This window comes from Myiozetetes cayanensis, unplaced genomic scaffold (genome assembly GCF_022539395.1).
Source record: "Myiozetetes cayanensis isolate MyiCay16 unplaced genomic scaffold, myiCay2020 scf12, whole genome shotgun sequence".
NCBI classification, from domain to species: domain Eukaryota; kingdom Metazoa; phylum Chordata; class Aves; order Passeriformes; family Tyrannidae; genus Myiozetetes; species Myiozetetes cayanensis.
In genome coordinates, this window is record NW_026086826.1 from 24,341,448 (window position 1) to 24,366,492 (window position 25,045).

The window sequence follows — 25,045 nt, forward strand, 5'->3', positions numbered from 1 at the left end:
CACCCCCACACCCGCATCCCAAATCCATCCGCCCTTCCCGTTCCCGCCCCTCCCCTCGCGGCGTTGGCGCCCCCTGGCGGCGCTTTTGGGGGCCTGTCCGGGGCGTGTCCCGGCGCGGCGGAGGAAAAGCGGGGGCGTTGCGTTGCGGCTCGGCCGGGCTGGGCCGTGTCCCTCCGCGCGGGCGGGCTCCCATATCCCTCCGCCGAGCCCGTGGCGGCGGGAGCGGCCGTGGCCATGGCCCGCCGAGCGGGGCCCGCGCTCGCCGCGCTGCTCGCCCTGGGGCTCGCCGTGCTCCGCCAAGCCCAGCCCGCCGCCGGTGAGTGCCGTGGAGGGGCTTGGGGATTGCTGTGGGTGTGCGGGGAGCGAGGGGCGGCGGGGGGGACGGGCGCCCGCCGTGGGGCTTGGTGTGCGCGGCTCCGTGGGCGCTCTCAGCCCGCCGCCCCGTGAGGGGGCGGCGGGCTGAGCGCCCACGGGAGCCGCGCTCCGGTGGGGAACGGCGCTCCCGCTCCCCCGTGGGACCCACGCGTGGCGGGAGAGCCGCCCCCTGGCTGGGGATGGATGTGCCGCTGCTGAGGAGGGGGGCTGCGGCGCTGGGCTTTGGGAAACGCGGGGAGGAAAGATGGTTTGCGGCGCATACCTGCGCCACCGAGCCCTTTTGTTGGGGGTGCCGCATTCCTGCACACACCGAGGGAATCTCTCTGCGTGTCCTTCTCCCTCCTCTTCTTAGTCAGTCCAGGCGCGATGAAGCGATGTGTGCGCATCTGGGGAAAGCGCCGCTTTTTGTCACTGTTCTCCCCCCCCACCCTTGCACGCTGGCGTTTTCAGTATGTTTTACAGCTGGGCTGGATAGTTGGTCCATAGACATAAGTGATGGGTTCTGGTGGATCTCCTGCTCCTGGAGGTAAATCTCGTGCAGCCTTGCAGCGCATTAAAGCTGTCGAGGAGGACCCAGCAGCGACTTCTCGTTCCTTCTTGTTACTCCCGAGAGAGGCTGGGTGGCTCTTCAGATGACTTGTGAGCGGTGCAGCGATGGGAGAAGGTGTTAGTGGAAGTTGTTTAGGGCATGAGCGAGCGAGACACTGATAATTAGTTTTGTCGTTCGGTATGGTTATTGTTGTCTGCAGAGTTTTAACCACTTCTGCCGATTTGGACACAGAGTAGTCGGTCAGTCAGTCTATCTGTTTTGACTTTGAAATGGTCATTGTTTGTCTCCTCGGAGAAATGTTGTTTTGGGTTTTTTTTTTGGGGTGTTTTTTTGTTTGTTTGTTTGTTTTTGTGTTTTTGTTTTGTTTTTTTTTCCCCACCCAGTAACCCACTCTGACTTACTTAGACTAATATGTTGCAAGAAGATGGCTGGAGATAAAAAAAAAAAAAAAGAAATTGTTTTCCCGAATGTATTTTGACCAAATTTGCCCAAAAGGGGCTGGAAAATTAAAGGGTCTCTCAAGTGTAGGTGTTTCATAAATTCAGAAATATATTTTCTTGCTAGGGGAGAGGTAGGGCGCGTAGCAGGACTGTTATTTCTGGAAACGGCTTACGTGGTAAAATGTAATATGGCAAAATACTACTTTTGTGAAGACTAAATGTCGTGTCCATTTATTAAAACTGTACCTTCATACTGGCAATTTACCAGCTTATTGCTGGCCCTACTGGTTCCTTCTCTGATGGGCTGAGAGGGGAAGTAGCTCTGGCATCGCTTGTTGTCACTTGCCTGAGCATGGACACCTGTAAGGCTGGTTGAGGTCGTCCCATTCTGCCAAAGTTTTTGGCTTTGTGGGTGAAATCTCTTCGCGGGCTGAAAGTGACTCCTTGTTTTCACGAGATACTGACCTGCATCTTGTTCTTGGGAGTGGGAGCTGTGGCTTGAATTAATGGGAAAGGGAAAGATGAAATCACCGAAAGGGTATTTTCAGGTGCGTATTCAACTGGCTTGATGCTCTTGTGCAAGAAAGGGCAGGTACCTGATGTCAGCCCTCTTGGTCAATAAATAGGAGGCTCCTGGATGCACTAAACGCTATGGTTTGGACTACTCAGCCCTGCCTCATCATGCAAGCCCCATGGTGCAGTAACTTGCTTTTCCAGTTTAGTTTTGCAAAGGGCTGCAGTTGAAGGTGCAGTAAGCTGGGGTGGGGCAGCAACACCTGCGCTTTTGGTGAGGATACTCACCTGATAATTGGCTGTGAAAGATTCCCTTCTCTTCTGATCGGGCAGGAATCCTGGCTGTTAAGCCCACCCTAATTACCCACTGTCGTTAAGTCTTGAGTTCTGCCTCACCAGGCTGCTGTTGCCTGCCAGCCCCTTTCTCTAACAGCTTACAGTGCATTCTTAATCAGTGCTGCCCTGGCGTGGACTGCAGTTTGAGATCTTTAGTATTCCAGCAGTGAAACTTAGGAGGACTTCAGATCATGCTGACAGCACCGGTCTGCTTGTTATGGATGTGCTTATGGGAGAGCAAGTTGGACTTGATTTTCTGAAGCTGTTACTGTCTATCAAATTTGTTCTTATCAAAGATGCTGATTTAGACTTTCAAAAGGGAACGCGATGAGAATCTTGTTAACTCGCATCACTTCCTGCAGGGCATCACTTAGTCAGATTACACATACGTGAAGATCCTCCTGCTGATGTTCTCAGGACTTGAATCCTTGGGAAAGGAGGATTCACACCCCTGGTGGCATTTGGCATTCGAATGAATATGTTATAGTGGATGGGTTGGGGTTTTGTCAGCTTCCACAGCTCCTTCCCTTTTTTTTTTTCCTTTTTTTTCTTTTTTTTTTTTTTTTTATTTTTTTATTTTTTTATTTGTTACTGTTGCAATAGGTGGGTGATTCCCTTCAGTAGACTCTGGTCCTGTCCAGCTTTTCCCCTTTTCAAAACTGGTGTCTGTGCCATGAGAGGGTATGGTTGGCTGGACTTCGAACCCAGGACAAGGAGTAGGTGGAAAAGCAGCAGCAGGACTCTGGCAGCCTGTTTCTTCTGGACTTAATATCAAAGCCAAGCAGTCATACTTTGTCACTCCAGATGTAACATCGTTTCCTTTAAGTTTGTACTCTTGACTAATGATTATTAAGTGGAGGATGGATACATTGATTATTAAGACTCACCCCTCCTTTGGGATGGGTTTGGGAAATGTTGGAGGAAAAAAAAAGGAGCTTTCCTAAGCATCTGTGTTAAAAAAAAAAACCCTTCTGCAGATATATTCTTAGTTTTTATGAATTCACTTTGAAATCATCTCAACAACAGAAGTCAAGGGCTGTCAGTGCCTGCCTAGAAGAAACAGTGCTTACATCGTTCTGAACAGGGTCATCTGAGATCTGCAGAAATAATCGTCCTTTCTGTTTAGAAAATAATCTGTTTCTAGGGCACATGTCCTTTTTTTAGACTGCTGTGGGGATGAAAAAAGAGCTTTGTATCTCAAAATGGCACGGGCGTCTGCTGTTTGTTCCGTGCAGCAAGTCTTCATCTTGCTTCTCTGACAACACCCCGGACTGCTGCGGAAGCGCTGCTCAGCACAAGTAGTGGGATAACATTTCTGCACAGGCAAACATGCTTAATGTTCAAATTAATAAAGATTTAGTGCTGGAGAATGATGGAAGACTTTTGGAGAAGAGGCGAGCATGGCTCCTGCCTGCCAGATTGCCATGGAAACACCAATACCTCTTCAGCTCTTTAATTGCCTTCCCTACATTTTTTTGTTGGAAACTTTTTTTTTTCCCCCCCAACTAAGTTCTTTATGTTGCAGTTCTGGATTTTAGGCATTTTGGCTTTGTTTGGGAAACTGAAAATAGGGGAAGGCAGGGAACAGTAGTTGTGTAAGGAGATGGAGAATATGGCGACTGACAGTCTTTGAAATGTGTTACAAGCTTATCCTGAATTCAATAGTATTATAATGTGAGCTTTTATCAGTGGTTTTTCAGCAGCAACAGTATCACATGAACTGTAGCTGCATCTAATATAGGTAAGTTGTCCTGTAGCTTCCTGGGCCTAAGACCCTGATGACAAAAGACTTCAACTCTACTTGTGAATTTGCATGATGGTCCTCAGCTCTGTTCATAGGAGGGTCAGTTAGTATTTTTTATGGTTCCTAGGTGTTCGGAGGAGAGATCTGAAACAGATGATGGCAGGGCATGGAGTTTTGTGTGTCTGAGAACTGCATATAGTCAGAGTTGCTGTTACCATTCTTGAATTTGAAAAAAAACCCTGATGAACTTCTATAGCAGAACTTCTTCTTTACTGGCTGGTTCTTCTGAAAGCCACTTAAATATTCTCTTCTCAAATTTTTTACACTTGTCTAGACACATTAGTGAAAGAAACCACTTTAGATGTTGGGGTTTTCTCTCCCAAAAATCATGGGGTGTTGGTTGGGTGCCTTCACACTCCTCTGAGCTCTGCCTAGCTTCTTAGCTGATGAGTCTTGTTTTATCCAATTGATTTCAGGCTTTTGTATGTAAAAACATTGGAGATGTCTTAATCTGATTAAAGCATTTTACTTTACAGACTGTTTCCATGCCCTGTAGACAAGCTTTGTCTTTAACTACTACCCTCTCTCTGTGAAGTGCAAACTGGTCAACTTGTTTAAATTCCCCAAATGTTAACAGTTTCTAAATCTGAGCTGAGTGTAAGGCTTTAGCTCTTTTTCACGGTAAGGATTTTTACCAGTTTGCTTCCTCCCCCCTCTGTGTGGCTGCCATGGGATGATCTGTTCTTCACAAAAAAAGAAAAAGCACTTTTCCTATTTTCAGCTAGCTGCTATTTTACTATGGGTTCTTCCCTCATGTTATTTACTATGGGTTCTCCCCTGGTACGTAGTCTCACTGGAACTGTAATCTCTTGAGGTTAGTGAATAGTGTAATTAGACCTTTGTGGTTTTCCTCCAAAATTTTGTTATCTTTGTGTCTTCTCTCCATATGTGCAGCACTGCTTACTCCTTACCAGCTTTCTCAGCCGTTGTTTGTGTGGTGTGCGCTGCTGCTGTGGAAGGGTTTTGTCCCTTTCTGCACATCGAGGGCCTTCCTCCAGAATGTACCTCATGTTTCAGCATTTTCCCTTAACTGCTTTTTTCACGCTCTGTTTTTCCTGAAGGGAATCAGCAGCTGTTTCTCGCTTCCTTGGAATTTGAGACCCCCTCGATTTGTTGTGTAGCTGGTGTTTCTGGCCGTGCTGATGGTCGTCCTCTTCAGAGCTGATCCACCTCTGACAAACAACCTTGAGCATGGGATTTTCCATGCATCTTGTGTTGCTGCTGTTTGAGGGCCTCAAATCCTTTTCTCTCCTTTATCTTAATACATCATGGGTAGCACAGTTGAAATGTCAGGCTGTTTCTCGTGAATCTCAGTCAAGACAGAAAATACACTGACTACTTAAATGTTATTGAAACCTATTTTGTCCTTTGGTTTTCTTTCTAGTCTTAAATATGTTTTTAGCCTGACTTTTTTTGTATGTTCAAGTAGGTGGTTTTCCCCCCTATCCCATAAGAGGTTTGGAACCTATGGTCAAGTTTCAGCCACAAATGACAAAGGTCTCGGTTCTGATACTTACTGAAAAATTTATGGACAGAAAGAGGCTATAGTGTCTTTCCAAGGAGAAAGCTGTACCAGCAGCTCAACTGTGTTCTCTGCCAGAATATCACTATCCCCTTATTTACAGTAAAACCTTTGGTCAGAACCTGCACCTTCTTAGATGTAGGATAATCAACCACAAAGCTACAGAAAACCAGCTTTATAACATCCCTTTCTCGCAGCATCAATTATTTTGGTATTTTTCATTTTTTATTTCTGCTTGACTTTTTCTTAATTTGTGGGCAAGGAGTTTATTTACATTACTTTCCTTTTAGTAGTTGCAACAAGGCCCTTTCAGACTTGCTCTGATTATGGATCTGTTTCCCTATACCAAAGTTATTTTAAAAACTGGGCTCTGACACAGCTTCTGATCTTAATCCTTCACTATTTCTTCTAATTTTCTAGCCTAGAAAGTATCTGAATTTATAGTGGGCAGATGAAGTGTGGAAACCAAATCACAACTTCCAGATCATCTTGGCACTGTAAAGAACAATGAGACAGAAACAAAACTTTTCTTTTTTCTCCTAGATTTGCTGTAACGGCCTGTTTAGCCAAAAGAAAAAATTAAACCTAGGTGACATTGTGTTCCATTTAAGTGTGAGCTTTGGATTTGGGTGATAATATCAATACTCTTTTGATGTATCTGCGAGTAACGCTTTCTGCTTGTGCTTATTTTACAGCAGTGGCTACCTATTTTTCCCTCTGACCTTGGAAAATAGTTCTAGCAGGATGTTAAATGTCACTTTAGAGTTTGCATCTCAATGCAGGAATGTGCAAGGTTTGTATGGACTCCAGGCTGGGTTGTATTGCTAGTAGTGTTCATCTCCCCTGCACTTAGAGCGCTCATCTGAGAAATCCTTCAAACTCAGCTACAGTGACTGCCAGAAGTTGGGTACTCCTTTCAGAAATGGTGGCCTGCCCACTTCATGAGAAGCCAGTCTTTCGAAAATCATGGGGCGTCTTCCCAGTAGTCCCTGAAGGGACTGATAAAAATGATGAAGCAATTGAGTACATGAGAAAGCCATGGGATTTCCCCTTGAAGACCTGCTGGCATGTGGGAGCGAGCCTTCCACCGCACCAGGGCGTGAGGGCTGGAAACATCACTGCCTGTGCTTGGTCTGGGCCAACCCAGCTTCTGGTAGTCTCGGTGGTTTTGTCAAGCTGTGACAAGTCCAAAAAACCACCCAACAATTCACCATTTCTGTTTTTGTTAAACACAGAAGAAAAACTGTCAAAATCAGCGTGCTGGACTCAAAGCCTTGACAGCCGTGCTGGTGCTCTCTATATATGGCTTCTAGGAAAGTGGCTTTATCTTTTCAGGACAAGGCTGTCTTCCCTCATGCTGTACGCACCAGAGTGTTCCCCCTTAACATAGTGGGTGAAACAAACTTTTTATGCTGCTGAGGTAGAAGGTAAAGTTCCTGATACTGTTAACTCTTGAGCACAACAGGGTAGAGCAGCAGAGAAGTAGCTTTTGAGGTAAATAGTGTTGAAATGCCTTGGTTTTGCATACATTGTGAAATTGTGAAAGATATCATGAAATACAGGAAGACAGTGCTTTGTGCAAAGAAATGCTAATTTTACTGTGAGAACTGTAGTCTTCGATTTCCCTTGTGATTTCTTTTTTTTTAAGAAGTCACGTGGCTCTTTAATACTCATTTTAATATAGAATATGGTTACATTTACATTCACTTCAGCCGTAGTTGCGTTTCAGAATATTTCTTTTCAGCCTATTTTAGTCCAAAGCTGAAAGCAAATACAAAAATATTTTGTACTTTTTCTTAGTGTCTTTCACTTCTGAGTTACTGTAGACAAAATATATATTTAAAAATTTATTGCCCTATTGTCTCTGTTAAAGAATAGTAAGGGCTGGTAGTAGTTTAATGACCTGCTAAACAGCAGTTCAGGGTGGGAATAATTTGTCAAAAACCTGGGCAAAAATTAATCATTACTTTACTAAAGCCTCTCTGCTGTGTCTGTATTTGGCTCAGCAAGCCAAACTGGAATCACTGATTTGGATCCTTGCTGTGACCCCGAAAGCCATCAGCCTCTTGTTCCCCTCCGTGCAGTTGTGCTGCGAGGTGTTTTTGGCCAAGTGCTAGTTAAGCTTTTACTACGTGGGTTACAAAATCAACTGGCTGCTCAGTTCTCACTGGGGACGCGGGTACTCGACGAGATTACAAAATTGTGTTTGAAAGCTTGAGCACAAAAGAAATAATCCTCTGAGTATTTGCTTCACTGGCTTGATTGGTGTGAAAAGAATGAAAATACAAGGTAGTGAGATGAGAATACCAAGCCTGCTTCCCCTCGTGGTTCTCTGAAATGTGGGAAGGCTTGCTTTGACCCTCCTCCATTTCCCTGGAGTAGCATGGGTGGTGGGAGTTGTCGGGATCATTACACTTTCTCTTGGACGCAGTGCAGTTTCTCTTGGACACAGTGTAACCGAGCTCTGCTAACTGGAGCTAATCTTCACTGTGAAAACAAGCTGCTGCAGTGTTAGACAGCAGCAGATGAAGTTGGGAGTCAAAGCCATGTGGATGTTGCCGTTAAATGGGATAAAAATTGTCAGACAGGTGCAAATCAGCATAAGTGTTCTTGCCCTCTGTGGGAGGGAATGCCGTGCAAAATCCGTGCTAATATTTCGGTCGCTTGGTTACCCTGACCTCAGGGGTTATCTGAAAGGGGCTCAGAGTGGAATTTTGTTCATTTCCTGAGAGCTCTGCAGAAGCAGCGCCATCCAAGTGCCCCTTTTTCAGAAACCAAGTTAACAGCAATAAGCATACTTGTATTGTGGGAAACACTGATAATTTTCCCGGGGAACTGAGTTTAATTTAACTGTATTCTCCATAGGGGTTGCAAGCGTGAAACGTCCCTATAGTGCCTTGTAGTGTGTGTGACCTGTTTATGTGCTCCAGGGTTATTGAGAAATAACACTTCAAGCCCTGGACAGCAGAACTAAAGTCTGTTCCAAGTTGTCCAGTTGCTGGACTGAATTTGGGCTGGTTGCAGGGAGAGCTTAGTGGGACTGGTGTGTTAACTCTTTTGTTTCTGAATCCCACTCCTTAGGTCACCAGCGTATCAACTTCAGTGGTGGTTTGGACCAGTTTTCCCCTGGTGCCCCTTACTGAATTTGTATTGGAAATTTAATGCCTCTTGGGGAAAGGAAAACCATCCTTAAAAAAAAAAAAAAAGGTGGAGGGGGAGCAATCTGCCATGCAGCTGCTGGCAGCTTAGGTGGATGGGTATTACTGATGCCTGTAGGTGCCTCTAATTAAGATTGGTTAAATGCGTTCCCAAATATAATAAGGTTGTGGGAATGAGGTCTGTAAAGGAATGGAATTGTTTGAGTTTGGGGGCCAGGAAACAGCATTAGAGGCTGGGAAGAGCTTATGACTTCTTAGTATGCGGATAAGTTTGGGATGGAACCCAGGTGATCTGACTCCAGGAGCTTTATCTGCTAGTTTGGTGCTATTTAAATGGCAGGCTGTGGTCTAGGTGGACTGGCTAAATTTTTGTGGTTCCAGAGTGCCCTCTGCTCCTGCAGGGTGTCATAATTCCCACCCTTCTGGTCACTTCAGAAATAGGCACTGAGTGCTGCTTCAGGTCCCTGTGAAGGGACAAGCACTTGCCAGAGCTGGAGCTGATGTGTTGGTCCCATCAGGACAGACTTCAATAGAGCTTCCAGTAGATTTGGATTTAAAAAAGTGGTTAACAGATCTGATGTTTTCACTTACTCGCAAACACAGTTCTGTCTGAAATCAGAATGCCACAACAGTAGATGTTGCAGAAAATTCTGGATTGCTAGAGCTATTTGGCAGGTAAGCTCATGAGGGATGGATGCCCCTGTTTCAGTGCCAAGTGTTCCTGGAGATAGTAAAAAAGAAGGAAAGATTTTGAGACAAAATATTCTGTAAGAAGGCTGAGGCGTCGTTACCTCTTATTTCAGAGACTTTCAGTCCAGAATTTTAATCAGAAAGTAGTAACTGGGGACATTTAACCCCAAATATGCAGGTGCTGACATGAATGCCTTTGTAGCTTGCTGAAATTACTGAATGCTTTGCTTTGAAAATCTACCTAACAGAAATTCTGAAAAGATTTGGTTGCCTGATGAACAAATCTGTATTTGATTCTTCTTTCAGTCTGGCTCTTTTGATGCTGCCAGAGATGAAATTAAACTCTGTGATAGTGTCTCTGTTTTTGTTCCAGCCCTATAAAATTTTCATTTGCCCAAATATGTTAATGAAGCTTTGACTTGACACGTATTTTGGCTACTGATTTGACTGTTTTCTTGTCTTTCAGCTTTGCAGTGTATGGATGATTCCAGGCCATGTGTTAATGAGGGAAAGTGCATTCCGTATCAAAATGGTACAGGATATTGCAAGTAAGTTGGTTTTATTTCTAATCCATTTAATTACCGAACTTTCATTCAGGGTCCTACCCAGAGGGGAAATGTGAATTCTTAAGATTTTCTTACTGGGTACTTCCAGCATAAGTTTTAGGACTGTTGGTGTTTCTTGGTAATGTGTTAGTTCTTGTGTGCTGGCTTTTTGTAATGTAAGAAATCTGGAATTCTTGGGTTTGGATCTTGTCAGTAGGATGTCTTTGCATTAGATGAGGAACCAAGGCCAAACCAATCACAGGGGTAAACTCCGTACCTTGTTTCCAGGCCCACAAGTTAAGTTGAAACTCTTCATCTTATAGCTTGCCTTACTTTTTAGAGCTGCAGCCCCAATTTGAATATTTTTGTGGTTTTTCAGAACTATTCTGCACTTTGAAGCGTATCAGTTCCCTTCTACATGCTTAAGAGCAAGTAATATCTGGGAGCTGCAAAAACAAACTTAATAAAACCCAACCCAAACAAACGTCCTGGTTTGTTTTGGTAAATGTTGACACCCATCTTCAGTGGTGCCTTCATTCCATTGCTGCTGCATGGAAAACTCATCATCAGAAGCTTTGATGGGGTACGTGGTGTCTGGACAATAATATCACATCTATTTAAATGTAGCTCACCTTTCAAACTGCAGTATTTGGATTTTTTTTTTTTTTTAAATGAAGGGATATTTTGCCAAAAGATATATCCTCCTTGTTTGGCAGGTTTAATTTACTATGTCTGCAGTAAATAGATTATCTTCTAAACATTGTTTACTTCATCAGTTCAAGTTATATAATTTTCTAGCATTCTAAATCACTATCTGAATGCTGGAATTCTTTAAATATTAGTGAGTTTTGTCTTATTGATTCAACCTAGCTAACACACAGCTCTGCTGTTTACCCTTCTTTACAAATCTTAACAAATCTGTCTTCCCTAGCTGCAACCTTTAATTCTCTATTAATATGGTACATAAAACTCAGCATACTTAAATTGCACCTGTGACACACAAAGGGGAAATCATAATCTAATTTGAGGTTCTTCTCGGTTTCAAATCAATACCTGGTGTGCTGAAAGGCCACAGAAAAGCAAATATGTGACTTGTTATTCCGTGTAAGTTTCTTTTAAAATGTCTAACTCTTACTGCTTCCTAGTCTTTTCCTTTCCCTGGCTTTTATATTGATGTCAGCTGAAACGAGCTGCCCTTCTGAAAAGAAAGCTGGAACTTTTCCTGCTTTACTCTCGTATTTTGAGACTGAAACAAGAAACAGTGTGACGTTTGTAGGTCTTTCTGATGTGTACTTAAGCATGGTAGTCTGGAGCCAAAGAATGTAGGTCACAATGAAGGTAATTAAACTGGTGTTGATGTTGGTGCTGCTTGTACCTTCCTAAGGATGTTTTCTTCGACTTACATGTTTCTCTTAACCATGTCCTAACAATTGTTTTTTTACAGTCTAAGCTGGTTCATCTGATTAACTTCTGTTCACTATTTGTAGTGCAGTCCAGATCTTGACACAGTTCCCTCGTTACAATGGCAGCTTTGACCACTGTTATGTTTTTTAGCGCACAGAGTTATTTATAATTCTAATGTTGCCTTCCTCCTTCTTGTGCAGAGTGTTCTTGCAGGTTTTAAGCCAACCCCTCCTTCAAGTAACAGCTCAGTTCCTTTGCAGGTGCCAGAGTAATTGGGAAGGCTAATAGAGGACTGCATACAGAGATTAGTATGTGTCTGGTTTTTTTAGTTCTGGCTCAAGAACTCTTTTTGCAGAAAGGAAGGAAGAAAGTAGCAAAACCCACCTCAATTGTGGAGTCTCTACCTTTAGCAGCCTGATTCTTAGCATCCTGTTTTGGTTTTCACTTTTTTTTTTCTTTCCTGCACTATGAGGAACTCTGAATACGGGAACTTTCAATCTGATTTAGTAACCTAAATGACTTTCTGAATTTTTGATGGCTGTAAGAGTATAAATGTTTTTGCTCAGGGGACTGAATTTATTATTAAAACGAGCAGCTCATCTTCTGGCTCTGCAGGATCACTCAATGATTAGCAACATCTCCACCCCTTCCACTTTTCTCAAGTTATCTGCAGTACTTCCTCTGCTGAGCAATAAGTTGTTATAACAAGCTCTCTTCCTCTTTCTGTATCTCCTCTCAGCCGAGCTGTTTGTTGTAGTTAGTGTGTGGTCAGACCATCCAGTCAATCTTGCTGTCTGTAAGAATCAAGCTGATTCTTACATTGCTGAGGGAGAACCTGCATCAGCAGAAATCAAATGTCATAAGACATGAGTAAGCACTGATAACAAAGCACCTAGTCTAGATATTAGGCCCAGCAGCGAATGGCAGCTTAGTGCTTAAACAGCTTTCTTTGTCCAAAAATCCTGTAGCATCTACTCCATTTAAAAAAAAAAAGCTGGTTTTCTACTAAGAAACCTTTATTATGGTATATCTGGCATCTGTTATGGGAACAGTGATTGTGACCCTTGTAAGGAAGCCGGGCTTGGATCTTTATCAGATTGCTCTTGTGAGCGCCCTTTAAGTAGCTCCGTTCCCTTGGTGACGCTGCTGGCCCAGGGCTCTAGTTCTGTGCCACTGTTTGATAGAGTTACTGACCTCTTCTGACCTTGATTTTATATTTAGAAAATTACACATTCCTGGCTTTGCATCTTCCAAGGCCAGATTTTTTTGTGTGAGAGCTCTTTCTATACTCATTCGGCGACCAGCATGGTGAAGGTGCAGGCCTTATTCTGAGGGACATGGCTGCATCTGCAGCAGCATTGGAGAGGACACCCATTCATCCAAGATTTCTAAGTCCTGCTTTGACAGAAAGCAGTTTCATTCAGTTTGCAGTTTGGCTTTGCATTGCACTGTGATGGGTTTTTTGTTGTGGTGGTGGTGTTTTTTTTTTTCCTCTCAAAGCATCTCCGGGCAGGCTTTTGCACACTGAGGTGTCAAGCATGAAGGAGTCTTCTGGAATCCTTTCATATCCAGCAGAGAAGCAGGATAACAGTTCCTTGTTGCTTAATTATAATTGTGAACATCACAGGAAAACTGTTTCTCATCTTCCTGCTGCTGGATGACTGGGGAAGCAGTAGTAGGAAGAGTCTTTGGGATAGAGCTGTGAACTTGCAGTGTTTCTGCAGTTGCAGCAGGCTGGGAGGGAAGGTGTGGGTACAAGGAGCTGTTTCAAGGACAAGCAAAGCAGAGATTTTGGCATCCCTGCCTGCTGTTTCCTGAGTGTAAGGGTCTGCTCTGCTCTGCAGGTGGTTGCAGGATTGAGCAGTCCCTTTGTGCTTGGAGTGGGGCAGGGCCCTAAAGGAGAGTCTCTTAACTGATTTCCCCATGTTTGACAGCTGTGGCCTCTCCCAACTTCCCACCCAAGTGACAGGGAGCAGAAGCAACACTGTGCCAGGGAGAGAAGCAGAAGTGGGAAGGGAGTTGACATAGGGGTGCTCCAAGGTTTAGGGAGGAAACTGGGTCTTGCTACTTCTCATGCTTGGCAGGCTTTGGAGATTGAATTTTTGACCTTAGGACTGTTGCAATTCATGTGTCCAGAAGGGATAGCCAGAGCTCTGTATGCAACCAAGTACTGCTCTAACACTAAGGTCTTTTGTTAGTCCTGATGGTGTAAAAAGACCTCAGAGCTGTGCTTAGTCAAATGGGGAGACTGAGGTGCCAAAAGCATGGTCTCCTTCAGCACATCCTTTCATGCCCCAAGCTGTCAGGGTTTGTGCAACTTTGTGTGCTCCTCTCTCTTCAGCAAGCAGTGGTTTTTCTCTCCAGGTGTAGAAGTTTGTGCACCTTTTACATTGCATGACAGAGTTTTTACCTCTTGTCTGCAGACCGGCAACAGGAGGACCTCAAAAAAATGCTAAGCTCAACTCAGCAATAGCATGGCAGTAAGGGGCTTCTATCCCAGTTCTGACCATCAGCAATTCTGACACCCTTGCCAGGTTTTTTCCTACCTTTCCTTCCAGCTAGATCTTCATAAATTAATTTTAGCTTGGATTTAAGAGAGCTTCTGGGGCTGAAGGCATGATCCTAGACTGCAGCACTGCTTCTGAGACTGCATCTGATATCTTCTTAGGATCTGTCTCAAGAGACTAATCACTCCTAGACCAGTGAATGGGGAATACCCATAGGAGACCTTGTAGCAGGATGAGGTCTGAGAGTTTTCCAGAAGAGGCTAAATGCAGAAGTTGAAAAGTTGTCCCTTTCTGAGAATGGTCTGCCCTTTTCTGTTTCCTTCTGTCTCCTTTCAGAAGTTAAAGGAGACCCTTGAGACCAGGGCAGAGGAAAAAGGGGAGGGTACACACGCTGTTAGCTTCAGTTCTGGGAATGGAGTTGTGACTTCAGTCACTCGGTCAAAATTTTCTGTTGTGCAGACCAAAAGCTGTTCAGTGCTCTGATGGGCAGAAAAAGCTGAACTAAACCTTGCCTGTTCAACCTGTGGCTGCTGTTGCTCCTCGGAGCACTGTGGAGTGGAAGGCTGGAGAGGCACTTTCTGTGCGCTAGGAACAATAGCTGTGTGCTGCTTTAAACACAGAGAGGCCGTCCCATCCCATAGTTTGCATTCAAAGTATGACGCATAAATGGGTGCCTTGAGACATGGGAAGGGAGCGTTTGTAAAGCTAACCAGAGAATCCTGTTCTCCCTCCTGAGAGGAGGTGTAGGTGTGGGAGGCAGAACCTGGGAACCAGAGGGAAGTCTGGTTAAAATCTGTAACAAAATAGCTGAGACCCTTCTCACGTTAGTCATCAGACTGCATTTTTTTTTTCCCTCTCTGTCGAAGCATCTTCCAGTCAAAGAGGAGGGAGTACTGGATTGAGAGGTGGGGGGAGAAGCAAGACTACTAGCAAATTCTTCCCTTCGCTTTTTAAATGAAAACCATCTGCTTCCTTCTGTACATCTCCAGATGATATCATGGCCCTGAGTAGAAAACTCCCATGAAAATCAAACATCTGGAAGTCTGGTTAAAACTGTCTATAAGGTGCACTTGAAGAGACTGTCTTGTGAATGTGCCCAGGCAAATATAGTTCGGCAGATGAGGAAGTTTTTCCAACAGACCAGACATACTTTCCAGAAGTCTGTTGAGAGCAGGAGAGAACTAAGTTTTGGAAGATAACTGCAACATGGTTTTGTGGCAGAAGAGCCAAAAGTGCAGCTTTTGTGAATCTTTTACTTTCACTTGCAGCATTAGGTTGTTAGAGTGAATGCAGCTCTGTGGATTTGTGGATACTTCAAACTGGGATAAATACCTTCGTTTTGTTTTTATGTCTCTTGTTTAGCTCCATGAGAGCCTGAGCTAAGGCAAATGCAGGCTGGAGCTGAAAAGGAGGAGGGGAAAAAAAAAAAAAGGCTGAGCTCTAAAGTATTTGTGCTGGAAAGTAGCCCAGAGAGAGTAAAGGAGAAGCTTTAATTAGAAGCAGCTGCATAGCTGATGTAGCCCACAGGACATTTTCCCATTTCAAACTCTCTAGCTTTCAGAAATCATGATTTGAATTAAGTTGTATGTGAAATTTGTTCTTAAAAGATTAAATTCCTGTTGAAGTAGGTTAAGAGACCTCATGTGCTTCCAGAAAGTGCCAGAACAAACTTCATCTTCCTGTTTCTTTTTCTGAGTGTTAGATGGAAAACTGAGGAGAAACAGTGGCTTTTATTTGGAAAAGATTTGGTTTCCTGTTCTGAGCATGTCATTTGGAGCTGACACAAGCTGCTACAATTTTAAGCTGCTCTGTAGACAAGTGGCTTTTTTTTTATCCTCTCCTAAAGGGAACTTGAAAGAGTAGTTTGGGAGGAGAGCAGAGCAGGGGTGGTGGGAAGCTGAAGTTGCTGTTGAGTTTAATCATATCCTTTAAAAAGTCTGGACTTAGACTGCACATTTGCAGTGTTTGCCTCTATTTTTAGAGAAACAATGTGGTGCCCAACATGAATCGGGGGCACATATTTGCAGTTTTGTCCACACCAACATTTAGAACTAAATTACTAGTATTTGTGCCTAGAAATGTTGATGACAGGAGACATGGTTGAAAATCTGGACTGTAGGTTTTTTGTTCTGTAACATTCAAAAAGGCTTGCACTGAATTGCTGGAGGGGAAAGTTGCATAACTGTGTGACCAAGCACTCCTCCAGGAGGAGAACAAAATGGTGGGTACAAGGGCTGTGTGTACCTGACCTACCATCTTTCCAAGGCAGACCTGTTGCCTCTGGCATATTCTGTAAGGCTTTGTCCTTCCAAATATAAAGAGCTAAAGTTAAAAGAGCTCTTCCCTGCTGGAGCGTTCGCTCATGTTTTTCTGATTAGCCTCAGAAGATACCAGAACAAGCCCGGTCTTGGAGCACTCTTCAACTTTGTACCAGAACATTTGTGTACAAAATGCAGGGCTGTTTGTCTTAATCGGTGTTGTCTAGGAGCAACAGTTAAATGCCCCTTCCAGCATCCCTGACTGTTGATGGGTGGGAGAGGAGACGTATTTTGGTGGTTTGTTGGCTTGTGGACAAAACATGAAATGTTTCTCTAGACTTTCTGGTTTGCTTTACAGTCTGTCAATGAAAAATCACTTTAGGACTCAACTTCTAGATGTGTTTTGGTTTATTTTGTAGCTGTTAGTGGAGTGGGTGGTGTTGGAGGAGCTCTTGTTTGCCTGATGAAGTGGCCTAGTTGGGGTTCTGTGAAGTTCTGGTTTGTTGCTCTTTCTTTCATGACAAAGAGAACTAAAAGTGCATGTCCTGTGCCTGTGGCCTCTAGTCCGAGGAGGTTGGTGTACTCCTGACTGAGGACTGCTTAGCTACCCCAACCCCCCATCACTGATGGTGGTAAAACCAGAAGGAATCCCTATGACCAAATCTTGTAAGAGTTCTGGGACTGAAGCTCAGTTTGTCTTTGCACAGTTGCTGGCTGCATATATAGATGTCCAGAGACATGATTTAACCGTGGTTACCCAGACGGTCTCTGAGCAGAGCCAGCCAGTGCACCGTGTGCAGGCTTGAATGCCGTGGGAGTCGAGCAGTCCTCCAGCTTCTGGCACAGCTGTCTTTGCTGGGTGCCAGATTTCTGTGTGATTGAGCTCCTACAAAGCTGTGCTGTAGCCCGCTGGCGTTTGGACTGATTTCCAACCTGAATGGAGGAGGGATTTGGGATGTTAAAGGAAGTCTATAGAACTGCTGTGGCTTAGGCCCAGAATACCCGAAGCCTCTTGTGTGATGTGGCTGCGGCTCACGCTGACCGACAGCCTTCGGCTGTTACACCGGGGATGGCACAAGAGGCAGAGGATACTCTGCATGGGTATTGTCTCAGGATTTGCTTTCTGTAACTTTATTAATCCTGCCTTGCCTTGCAAAATCTCTTCTTTCATGTCTGTTCTCGGGTATGAAGTTGAAAGTATTAAGATACGGTGAAAGGAGCCTAATTTGGGTGTGGGCAATGGTAAATTACAATTACGCACAGCTATTATGTGACTTTCCTGCTTTACACATATGGCTAAAGCTAGTTAATAAATTTTAACATGAGAAAAAACAGTTGTGGTCATCTAGTAATGACCCCTTGCATAACTTGGATAATAACCTCTCTGAACAGCTTTGTTTGAACTAGCGTGCATACTCTTCCTGAAACAGCCAATCCTGGTGTTCTTTTAAACAAGCATGAGTGATGGAGAAATTCCACTGCAACCTTAAATGCGTTGTTCCAGTTGTTTCTCTCTGCTGCTCTCTGTCTGTGTCTACAGATGAAGATATTATCCGTATTTCTAATTTGGATTCATCTAGTTTCAACTTTTAAATGCTCAGATCTGTTATCTCTTGTGCTTTCTAGGTTGGGAATTATTGTTAAATCTGAGTTTTTGTAGGTACTTGGAGCTTTTGGTTAACTGTCTCATTTCTTCTTGTCCCTTTGATGAATTAGACTGAACCACCTGAGCTTTTCATCATGGCCAGTTTTCTATTAATCATTACTGTTGGCTTCTTTGAATTCACTTCAACTCTTCCTTCTTAAAGACCAAACACCAGAACTCATGTAATGGTTGTGCCAAGCATTTACCAGGTGTAGCATAGTCTCATTTATTCCTACTTTGGTATTTGCTGTTTGTCCATGTAAAGTATTCCTGGCCAAATGTCTCGCTAGGAATTCCCGTTTATCTGACTATTAGGACCCCCCCAAAGCAAGTATGCCATTCCCAGATCAGTCTTGTGTTTTGGGAGCGTTGCTGTGTATGTTTTTTTCCAGATGTGTGACTTTTTGCAGTTCTAAAGTGCATTTTGGGTGCTGACTGCCTTGTTAAGCAGTTTGTCTTACTGTGGTCTTTCAAGATCTTGTCTTCTCTCTTCCCTGCATGTTTGACCAGCGTTGAGGTTTTCTGTTGTTAATCACAGATAGGTGGGTTGAACAGCATAGGAACAAAGGCAGATCCCTGTAGGATCCTGTTGAAAACACAGCTTTGTGACCATGCTTTGATTTTTCGGCTGAATTGTAAAGCCTATCCAGTTAGGTGTGGTGTTTTGTTGTGGTGGGGTTTTTTTTGGTGTTGGTTGTTGTTTGATTGGTTTTGGTGGGGTTTTTTTTCCCTTCCAATCAACCACACACTTTTTAAGTGCTTAAGGAAAAGGGAGGCTTTCTGCTGATACATTCCCGTGTGAGGACTAACTAGAGACTTTCTGTATTTCTTGCAATTGCAGTCTCCTCCCTTTAGATTTGAGTAACTCATGGATTTAATAATTACACCTGTCCTGATCTGGAACAGAACATATCTAATGTTCACCTCTTGACTTTTTTTACAGTGAAATACGTGTTCTCCCAGGCTGTGTGTATCTTGGTTTACTCACCAGTTAAAGCATGTAGCTGTGCACCATAGAAAAAACTGCAAGTGGGCAGTTCTGTATGTTAGGTTTTATTTTTATCCAGTGCATACCCTTGCAGCTTTCTGCTACCTGAAAGAAGCAAATGGGACTGTGGGTGACACAGAGGTGGGCTTTGCAGGCTTGCTTGCCTGCATCCTTTATCTCTGGAAGTTAAATGGAAAATCTGTGGTACAAAGGCCAGCTAAAAGATGGATTACAGCTGACAAGCGTAGTCAGGCTGTATTGACATAAGTTTAGGTTAGAGAGAAATAACTGCAATTATTCTGCAAGTTGGAGATCTTTGTATAAAATATTGCCCTGGTTGTAGATAGTGTGTGTGTACTCTTTTTTCTGTGGGAGACAGAGGAACAATGACCTTGTCGTTAGGGTACTAGGCAGGGGCGTGGGAGACCTGACTGCAGTGCTTGTGTTGCTATTTGAGTGCAGGCTTCAGCATGTCGCAGTCCCAGATGCACTTATCAACATGAGGATAACAGTATATTCCTGTCTCACGGGAGTGTTGTGGAGAAAGATCTGCTACAGATCTTCAGGCCCCCAGACACTGCATTTCCACAGTGTTTATAAATATTGTGAAAGATGGATAATACCTGGTGTTAATACCTATTAAACTGCTTGATTTTCTTCTAAAAAAAGGATGCTTGTTAGAATGGGAGTAGGTGCAAGGAGTTATTTCTCAGCAATTCTTTAACACTTAGGCTTTTAGTGAAATTTTGAAGGGAAGTACAGGAATGAGGTTCTGCATTTGATGTAACTGTGATTGAAAGTGGTGCTTATTTATTTTGTAACGGGGGATTTCACAACTTAAGTTTTCAGTGATCTCATTTGAGACAGTCCCACAGGAAGTCCCTGTTACATCTGTGATGTAAACGTTTAGGCTTGTTAGTGTTACTATTAATTATGGCAAGTTTCAAGACTTTCCGTGGCCGTGGAAATTCCTTCTTGGAATCTTCCCAGGGCAGCAAGGCTTCAGGTGAGTGTGCTGCAATTCATTCCTTCTCTGTTGCAGGTGTCGAGAAGGCTTTCTTGGAGACTACTGTCAGTACAGAAACCCCTGTGAGAGCAATACCTGCAAGAACGGGGGAACTTGTGAAGTTGCCTCCCTGATAGGAAAACCTACCTGCAAGTGTGCTCCAGGATTCACGGGAGAGGACTGTCAGTACTCAGAATCACACCTCTGCTACGTGTCCCAGCCCTGCCTGAATGGAGGAACTTGTCATCCCCTCGGCCAGGAAACGTACGAGTGTGTCTGTCCTCCGGGTTACACAGGTGGGCTTCTGCATTTGTACCTCCAGACTCCCTCCTTTGTGAATTGCTTCATCCTGGAACGTTCTGGGGCAGTTGTAATACGCTCTCAAGTTTTCTAACTCCAGCACAAAAAATGAGAGGAAGTCTGAATGACTGCATGACCAAAAAAAGCCAAGGGGAATAGGGACTCAAACTCCCTACCCTTTACACGTCAGCAGAAAAATATTTGGATCTTGTGGGGTTGTCCACGTGGGAAAACTGAGGGCAGAAGCTACTCTGGAGTGGCTGTTACACTTTGAATTCAGAGTGTAGTTTCTGGGGGAAAAAAAGACAGCAAATTTGGCCAGCATAAACTTTCTGTGGGAAAACTATAATTGGATGCCTGAGGGGGGAAGCATGGAAACTTTTTTCACTCTTGAAGGGGATGCAGAAGAAGAGTGACTGTCAGTGTATAGTATGATTTCAGGTCATGGGTTATTTTTATAAATCACAACAATCTGTATCTTGCTGCTACCCTGTAAGTGACTTCATACTTTAACCACAAATGAATTTTTGTTTCAAGTATAATGCTGTAAAATGCAGACATCAATTTTTCTGTAATAATGCAAAGGTTTAATGCACTAATAATTTCAAGGTAGCATGAAAAAAAACCTCTTTTCCACAGAAATAACTCTTTGTTAATCTGTCTCGATTTCCTACAGGAAGGGATTGCCAGTGGATTGATGCCTGCACATCTCAGCCTTGTGCCAATGGAAGTACATGTACTGTGTCTGGAAATAAGTTCTCCTGCGTCTGTCTGTCGGGCTACAGTGGCCCCAGGTGCGAGATAGATGTGAATGAGTGTGCCACACCAGGGCTTTGCCAGCATGGTGGGACCTGTGTCAATCTGCCTGGCTCCTACCGCTGCCAGTGCAAGCCAGGCTACACAGGGCACCGCTGCGAGAGCGTGTACATGCCGTGCTCCCCGTCGCCCTGCATGAATGGAGGGACCTGCCATCAAACCAGTGACTTCACCTTTGAGTGCAACTGCCTACCAGGTAAGTGCTCCGGAGTGCTTGGCTTTGTAAGTCTTGTCCCTGCGCTCCTTGTCCGTGTTCTTCCGAAAAGCTTCTCTCGGAGTCTCTGTGTGGTGTGCCTGTAGTGGGAGGTGGAAGGGAGGGAAAGCTCAGCGAGGCAGGAAGCTCTGCTAGGATGTCCATTTCTGAGTGTCAGAATTCCGTAATGTGGAAGGGAAGGAAAGGGAAGGCGGCTGGAAATGGCAAATTTACTTGGAACCCGATTAGAGGCAGAGAATCAAATAAGTAAGAGCTATGAGGTAGATTCCAGGAGGTTAGGATCTCCTAATGCCTATTTGGAATGCAAAATGCCATTAACACAAGCACAGTTTTGTGTCAGTAAAGGCCACCATTAACTTCAGTGCTTGAATGAATGTGTATCCTTCTCCTTCTCTGCCTTTACCCCTAAAACACATGGAGTTCTATTATCTTCCTTTTTCTTCTCCAGTTCCTCCAAATCTAACAAGATATCATTTCCAACTCACCCCACCCTTTTTTGTCTCCAAATAAATGAGGACTGCTTGTTTTCTGATGCTGTTGGCTGCCCTGAGTTCATCCACAGCAGGGATGATGTGCCTGCTCAGGGTCACGGGCGGCAGTGGTTTTGTGTCTCAAGCTGGGCTCTAATCTCTACACGTGACCTTGTGTCACCTGGCTGGGGCCCTGGTGGTCTCATCCCTCTTGCCTCCTATCCACTTGTCATACTCGACCACAGAGCAGTACTAGTCGTCTTTGAATATCAGATTATTTTTAGGCTGATATTTTTTTACTGAGTAATTCAACTCCATGGGAAACTGATTGTTTGGAAATGCTTTTGACTAGACTTCCTACTTAAGTGTATTGCAGTCTGGCACACAAGCAGTTGGTGTGTGGTAATCTGGAAAAGTAAACTCTCTCCCCTTAAGCATTTCTGTGTTGTTATTTATGTGAAAGATGTAGCTGCCATACACTGTTTAGGATGAGTATACAATGACTGTCTTCTCATGAGGATCATTTGGAGTCACAGGTACATGTGGGAAGTGCATTTAGAACTTGTGAAAAACGTTCACGTTTTTGGAGATCTTTTCTTGAGGTGCTGACTCAAATGACCTTAAATGTACATTGCCAACCTTAGCAAGTGACTGCTCAACAACTTCCTGGGTTGCCTGAGCAAGCATGTGACTTGGAAGAATTTATCAAAATCGATCTTAAAGTAGAAGGATGGATCTTTATTTTTCAAAGCAATTGTTTCTTACTATGCTTGAAGAAAGAGTGCTTTGAAAATACTGGTGTCTTAACTAACACTTGCTCTCAAGGAATTTATTGCTTTTCTGCTTTGCATCTTTTTAAAATGAAATTATAAACCAAGTACCTCTGGATTAACAGTCATGGTCAGAATTTCAGAATTTTCTGAAAGTCAGATCTGTTTAGCCAGTTCAAGGACTTTAAGACCTCATGTGGGAGCACTGAGGTGGGGGAAAGAAGTGGGGAAGATGAAATTGGAGGGAATTGATCCTGTAAAGCTGATAAGACAGTTTGCTTTATTGATTCCCTTACAGAGACACAAGACTGAGTAGAAGCAGATTTTCCTTTAGAGAAGTGTGTGGGCTGGCTGAACTACGGTCAGGAAATGAAAATGAGATTACTATAGTAACAGCTACACACCTACACTGCTCACACATTTTGGATTATGAGCTGCTTTTTTAACTGGTACACAGTGTGTATAGCGGGGTTGAGTTAATGTGGCTTTGAGAGCCTTCACGTCTGTATTTCCCGTATTTGTTTAAGTTGGCCACGCTGTTTTGCTAGCTTGAGTTTTTAAAAACTAGTCATTTGAAAAACAGCAAGAAAAGGGAGCTGTTGGAGAGGCCCAAATGCTTACATTAGACTGATAAAGGCAAGGCACCCAGCCATTTCTTCCCCCTTAGCGCAGAGCAGAATTTCTGAAGTGTTGGAGAAGGTTCTGTCTGGCAAGGAAAGGTCAGCAGAAAGAGAAGAGAAATGGTGGCCTGTCACGCCTAGGGAGGATGTGAACAAGGCCTGCTCCTCTGGAAGAGTGTGCCAGGATTATGGACTAGAAATTCCTCTTTAGCCTCCCTCTCTGAATTGGAGCAACGCCGACGATACTGTGACTATAAATGGAATTGCTCTAGCCCTTCTGGACTGCCTTAAGATGTTGCCATCGCTCAGGGTTATGGCCACAGATGCAGGAGGCATCTTGAACTGCTGGGGTGGTTTTTGATATGATTTTGCATCTTGTGACCTGTAAAACTACTTTGAAGAAACTGTTCAAGCAGCAATTTAGGCATAATTAAGCTACTTCTAGCCCGGCCCTGAAATGGGTTCTTGTTTCCTGTAGATGTTTTCTTCTTGGCTTTTCAGTGAATTTATTTTTGTGTAAATGCAGATACATGAGAATAAGAGCTTGAAAATGTAAGAAAAACCTAGAACCTGGGGTTACACATCACAACAGCTTTTTCTACTGGCACACAAGTACCGTGTATGTCACTTGAGGATGTACACAAACAAATCTTGCATTAGGTAATTGATGAAGTCACATGTGTGAAGTCATCATTTGGTGACGAGTGTAAAGTGAAGTTATATATACTGTCACTATTGCATCTGTCTGAAAGGTAACATCATATTTTCTATCCATCTGATATAATGACTTTTCCTCTGGGCTTTGTTGATTTAGGTGGAAACGGGATTGTAGACAAGTGAGCACGTTAGGTGAATCATAACAGAGTAGTAGTGAAAAAAAATATTTCCTTGAAAGAGACTTAACCTGAAGCATTAACAACTCCTTTAAATAGAAGAATGAGCTCGTAGTTATAAATATTTGACAAAAAAGGAGTTCATTTGGCAACTAACCTTTAATGGAATGTTAAACAAGTCAATAGAGGAAGTTCTTAGCTGGGAAAGTGATTATTCATTGTTATCCATCAAAATAATTACCCATTAACTAAGATAAGGACCCAAGGGAATTCCAAGGGCTTGTTCAGGAAACGATCTGTCAGGCTGGAGCAGGCTGTTTATGAGAGCTGGAACACTTCCTGGGAAGAGGAAGTAACCTCACGCCGGTTCCTAGCGGAGCGTCACGCTGTGCCGTGCAGTGAGCATCACCAGTGGGGTCCAACAATACTGAATTTCCATGGCAGGAAGGCTCTGCTTGCTGGGATTTGGAGATGAGCACCTTCCTGTGGGCTGTGAGGTTCTCCGTGCCAGCAGCCCTGCGGTATACCAGGTGACATGTGTGCCCCTGTGCTCTGGGTGAGTTGGCTCTCTGACCTGGAGTAGCCCAGCTCAGTTTTAGCACTCTGCATCCCTAATTTCCCTTCATCAGGCCCTAAGTCCAGCAATAACTTGACATTTTCGTTCAGGTGTGGGTTCCCATCCCCATTACTAATTGGACCTGCAGAAAGTCTGAGGTGTAATTTATAGGTTGAAATAAGGCAAAGAAATAAGATTTGAAGGGAATTGGATCTGGTGCTCTGGAATGGGGTGGAGATTTCAGATGACGTAGGAATAAAGTTATCTGCTTTTGTCAGTCTGTGTACTAGAGGAGGAACAACATGCTGTTAGCAGTGGGAATGCTTTTCCCCTGGAGGTTCTCATTCCTTAGTTTGTTCATGGAGATACAGAGCAAAAGTCAGGATGTGTATTGCAAACTATTCTCATGCAGGGAGAAAGCAAAGGACAAAAAATGAGTCCCAGCACAGAGGGGAACAGGAAATAGAGTCAGGTGTCCAAATACATCAAAACAGTGAACTCTGTGGCTTTCTGGAAAAGAATCAGGTTATATAACTGCAAAAGTAGATCCTGGGATCCAGCTAGAGAAAAGCTCACATAGCTCAGAGCAACTTCATGCTTGTCATGCTCAAATGTAGGTGCGTTGGCCTGGGCAACCATGACTCTAAAGGTCTGATTTTAGGAACGAAATCCAAACTTCACTAGGACAGTTTTATTTACAAATTAAACAGATTGAAATATTGCAG

At 43.8% G+C, this 25,045-nt stretch overlaps 1 protein-coding gene across 3 annotated transcripts in view; it reads left to right on the top strand.

Annotated features, from left to right (window-relative positions):
- Positions 1–210: 210 nt before the first annotated feature.
- The window catches only part of NOTCH2 (notch receptor 2), an 84,192-nt gene continuing 59,357 nt past the window's right edge, over positions 211–25,045 (top strand). For 2 of the 3 annotated variants that reach the window (XM_050306761.1, XM_050306764.1), the window contains exons 1-4: positions 211–316; positions 9,855–9,936; positions 19,778–20,037; positions 20,718–21,053. In XM_050306761.1, the coding sequence (XP_050162718.1) occupies positions 235–316; positions 9,855–9,936; positions 19,778–20,037; positions 20,718–21,053 (760 nt within the window). In that variant the 5' untranslated portion in view covers positions 211–234. Of the gene's footprint in view, positions 317–9,313; positions 9,374–9,854; positions 9,937–19,777; positions 20,038–20,717; positions 21,054–25,045 lie in introns of those variants that run through there. The other variant, XM_050306763.1, reaches the window with a different exon arrangement.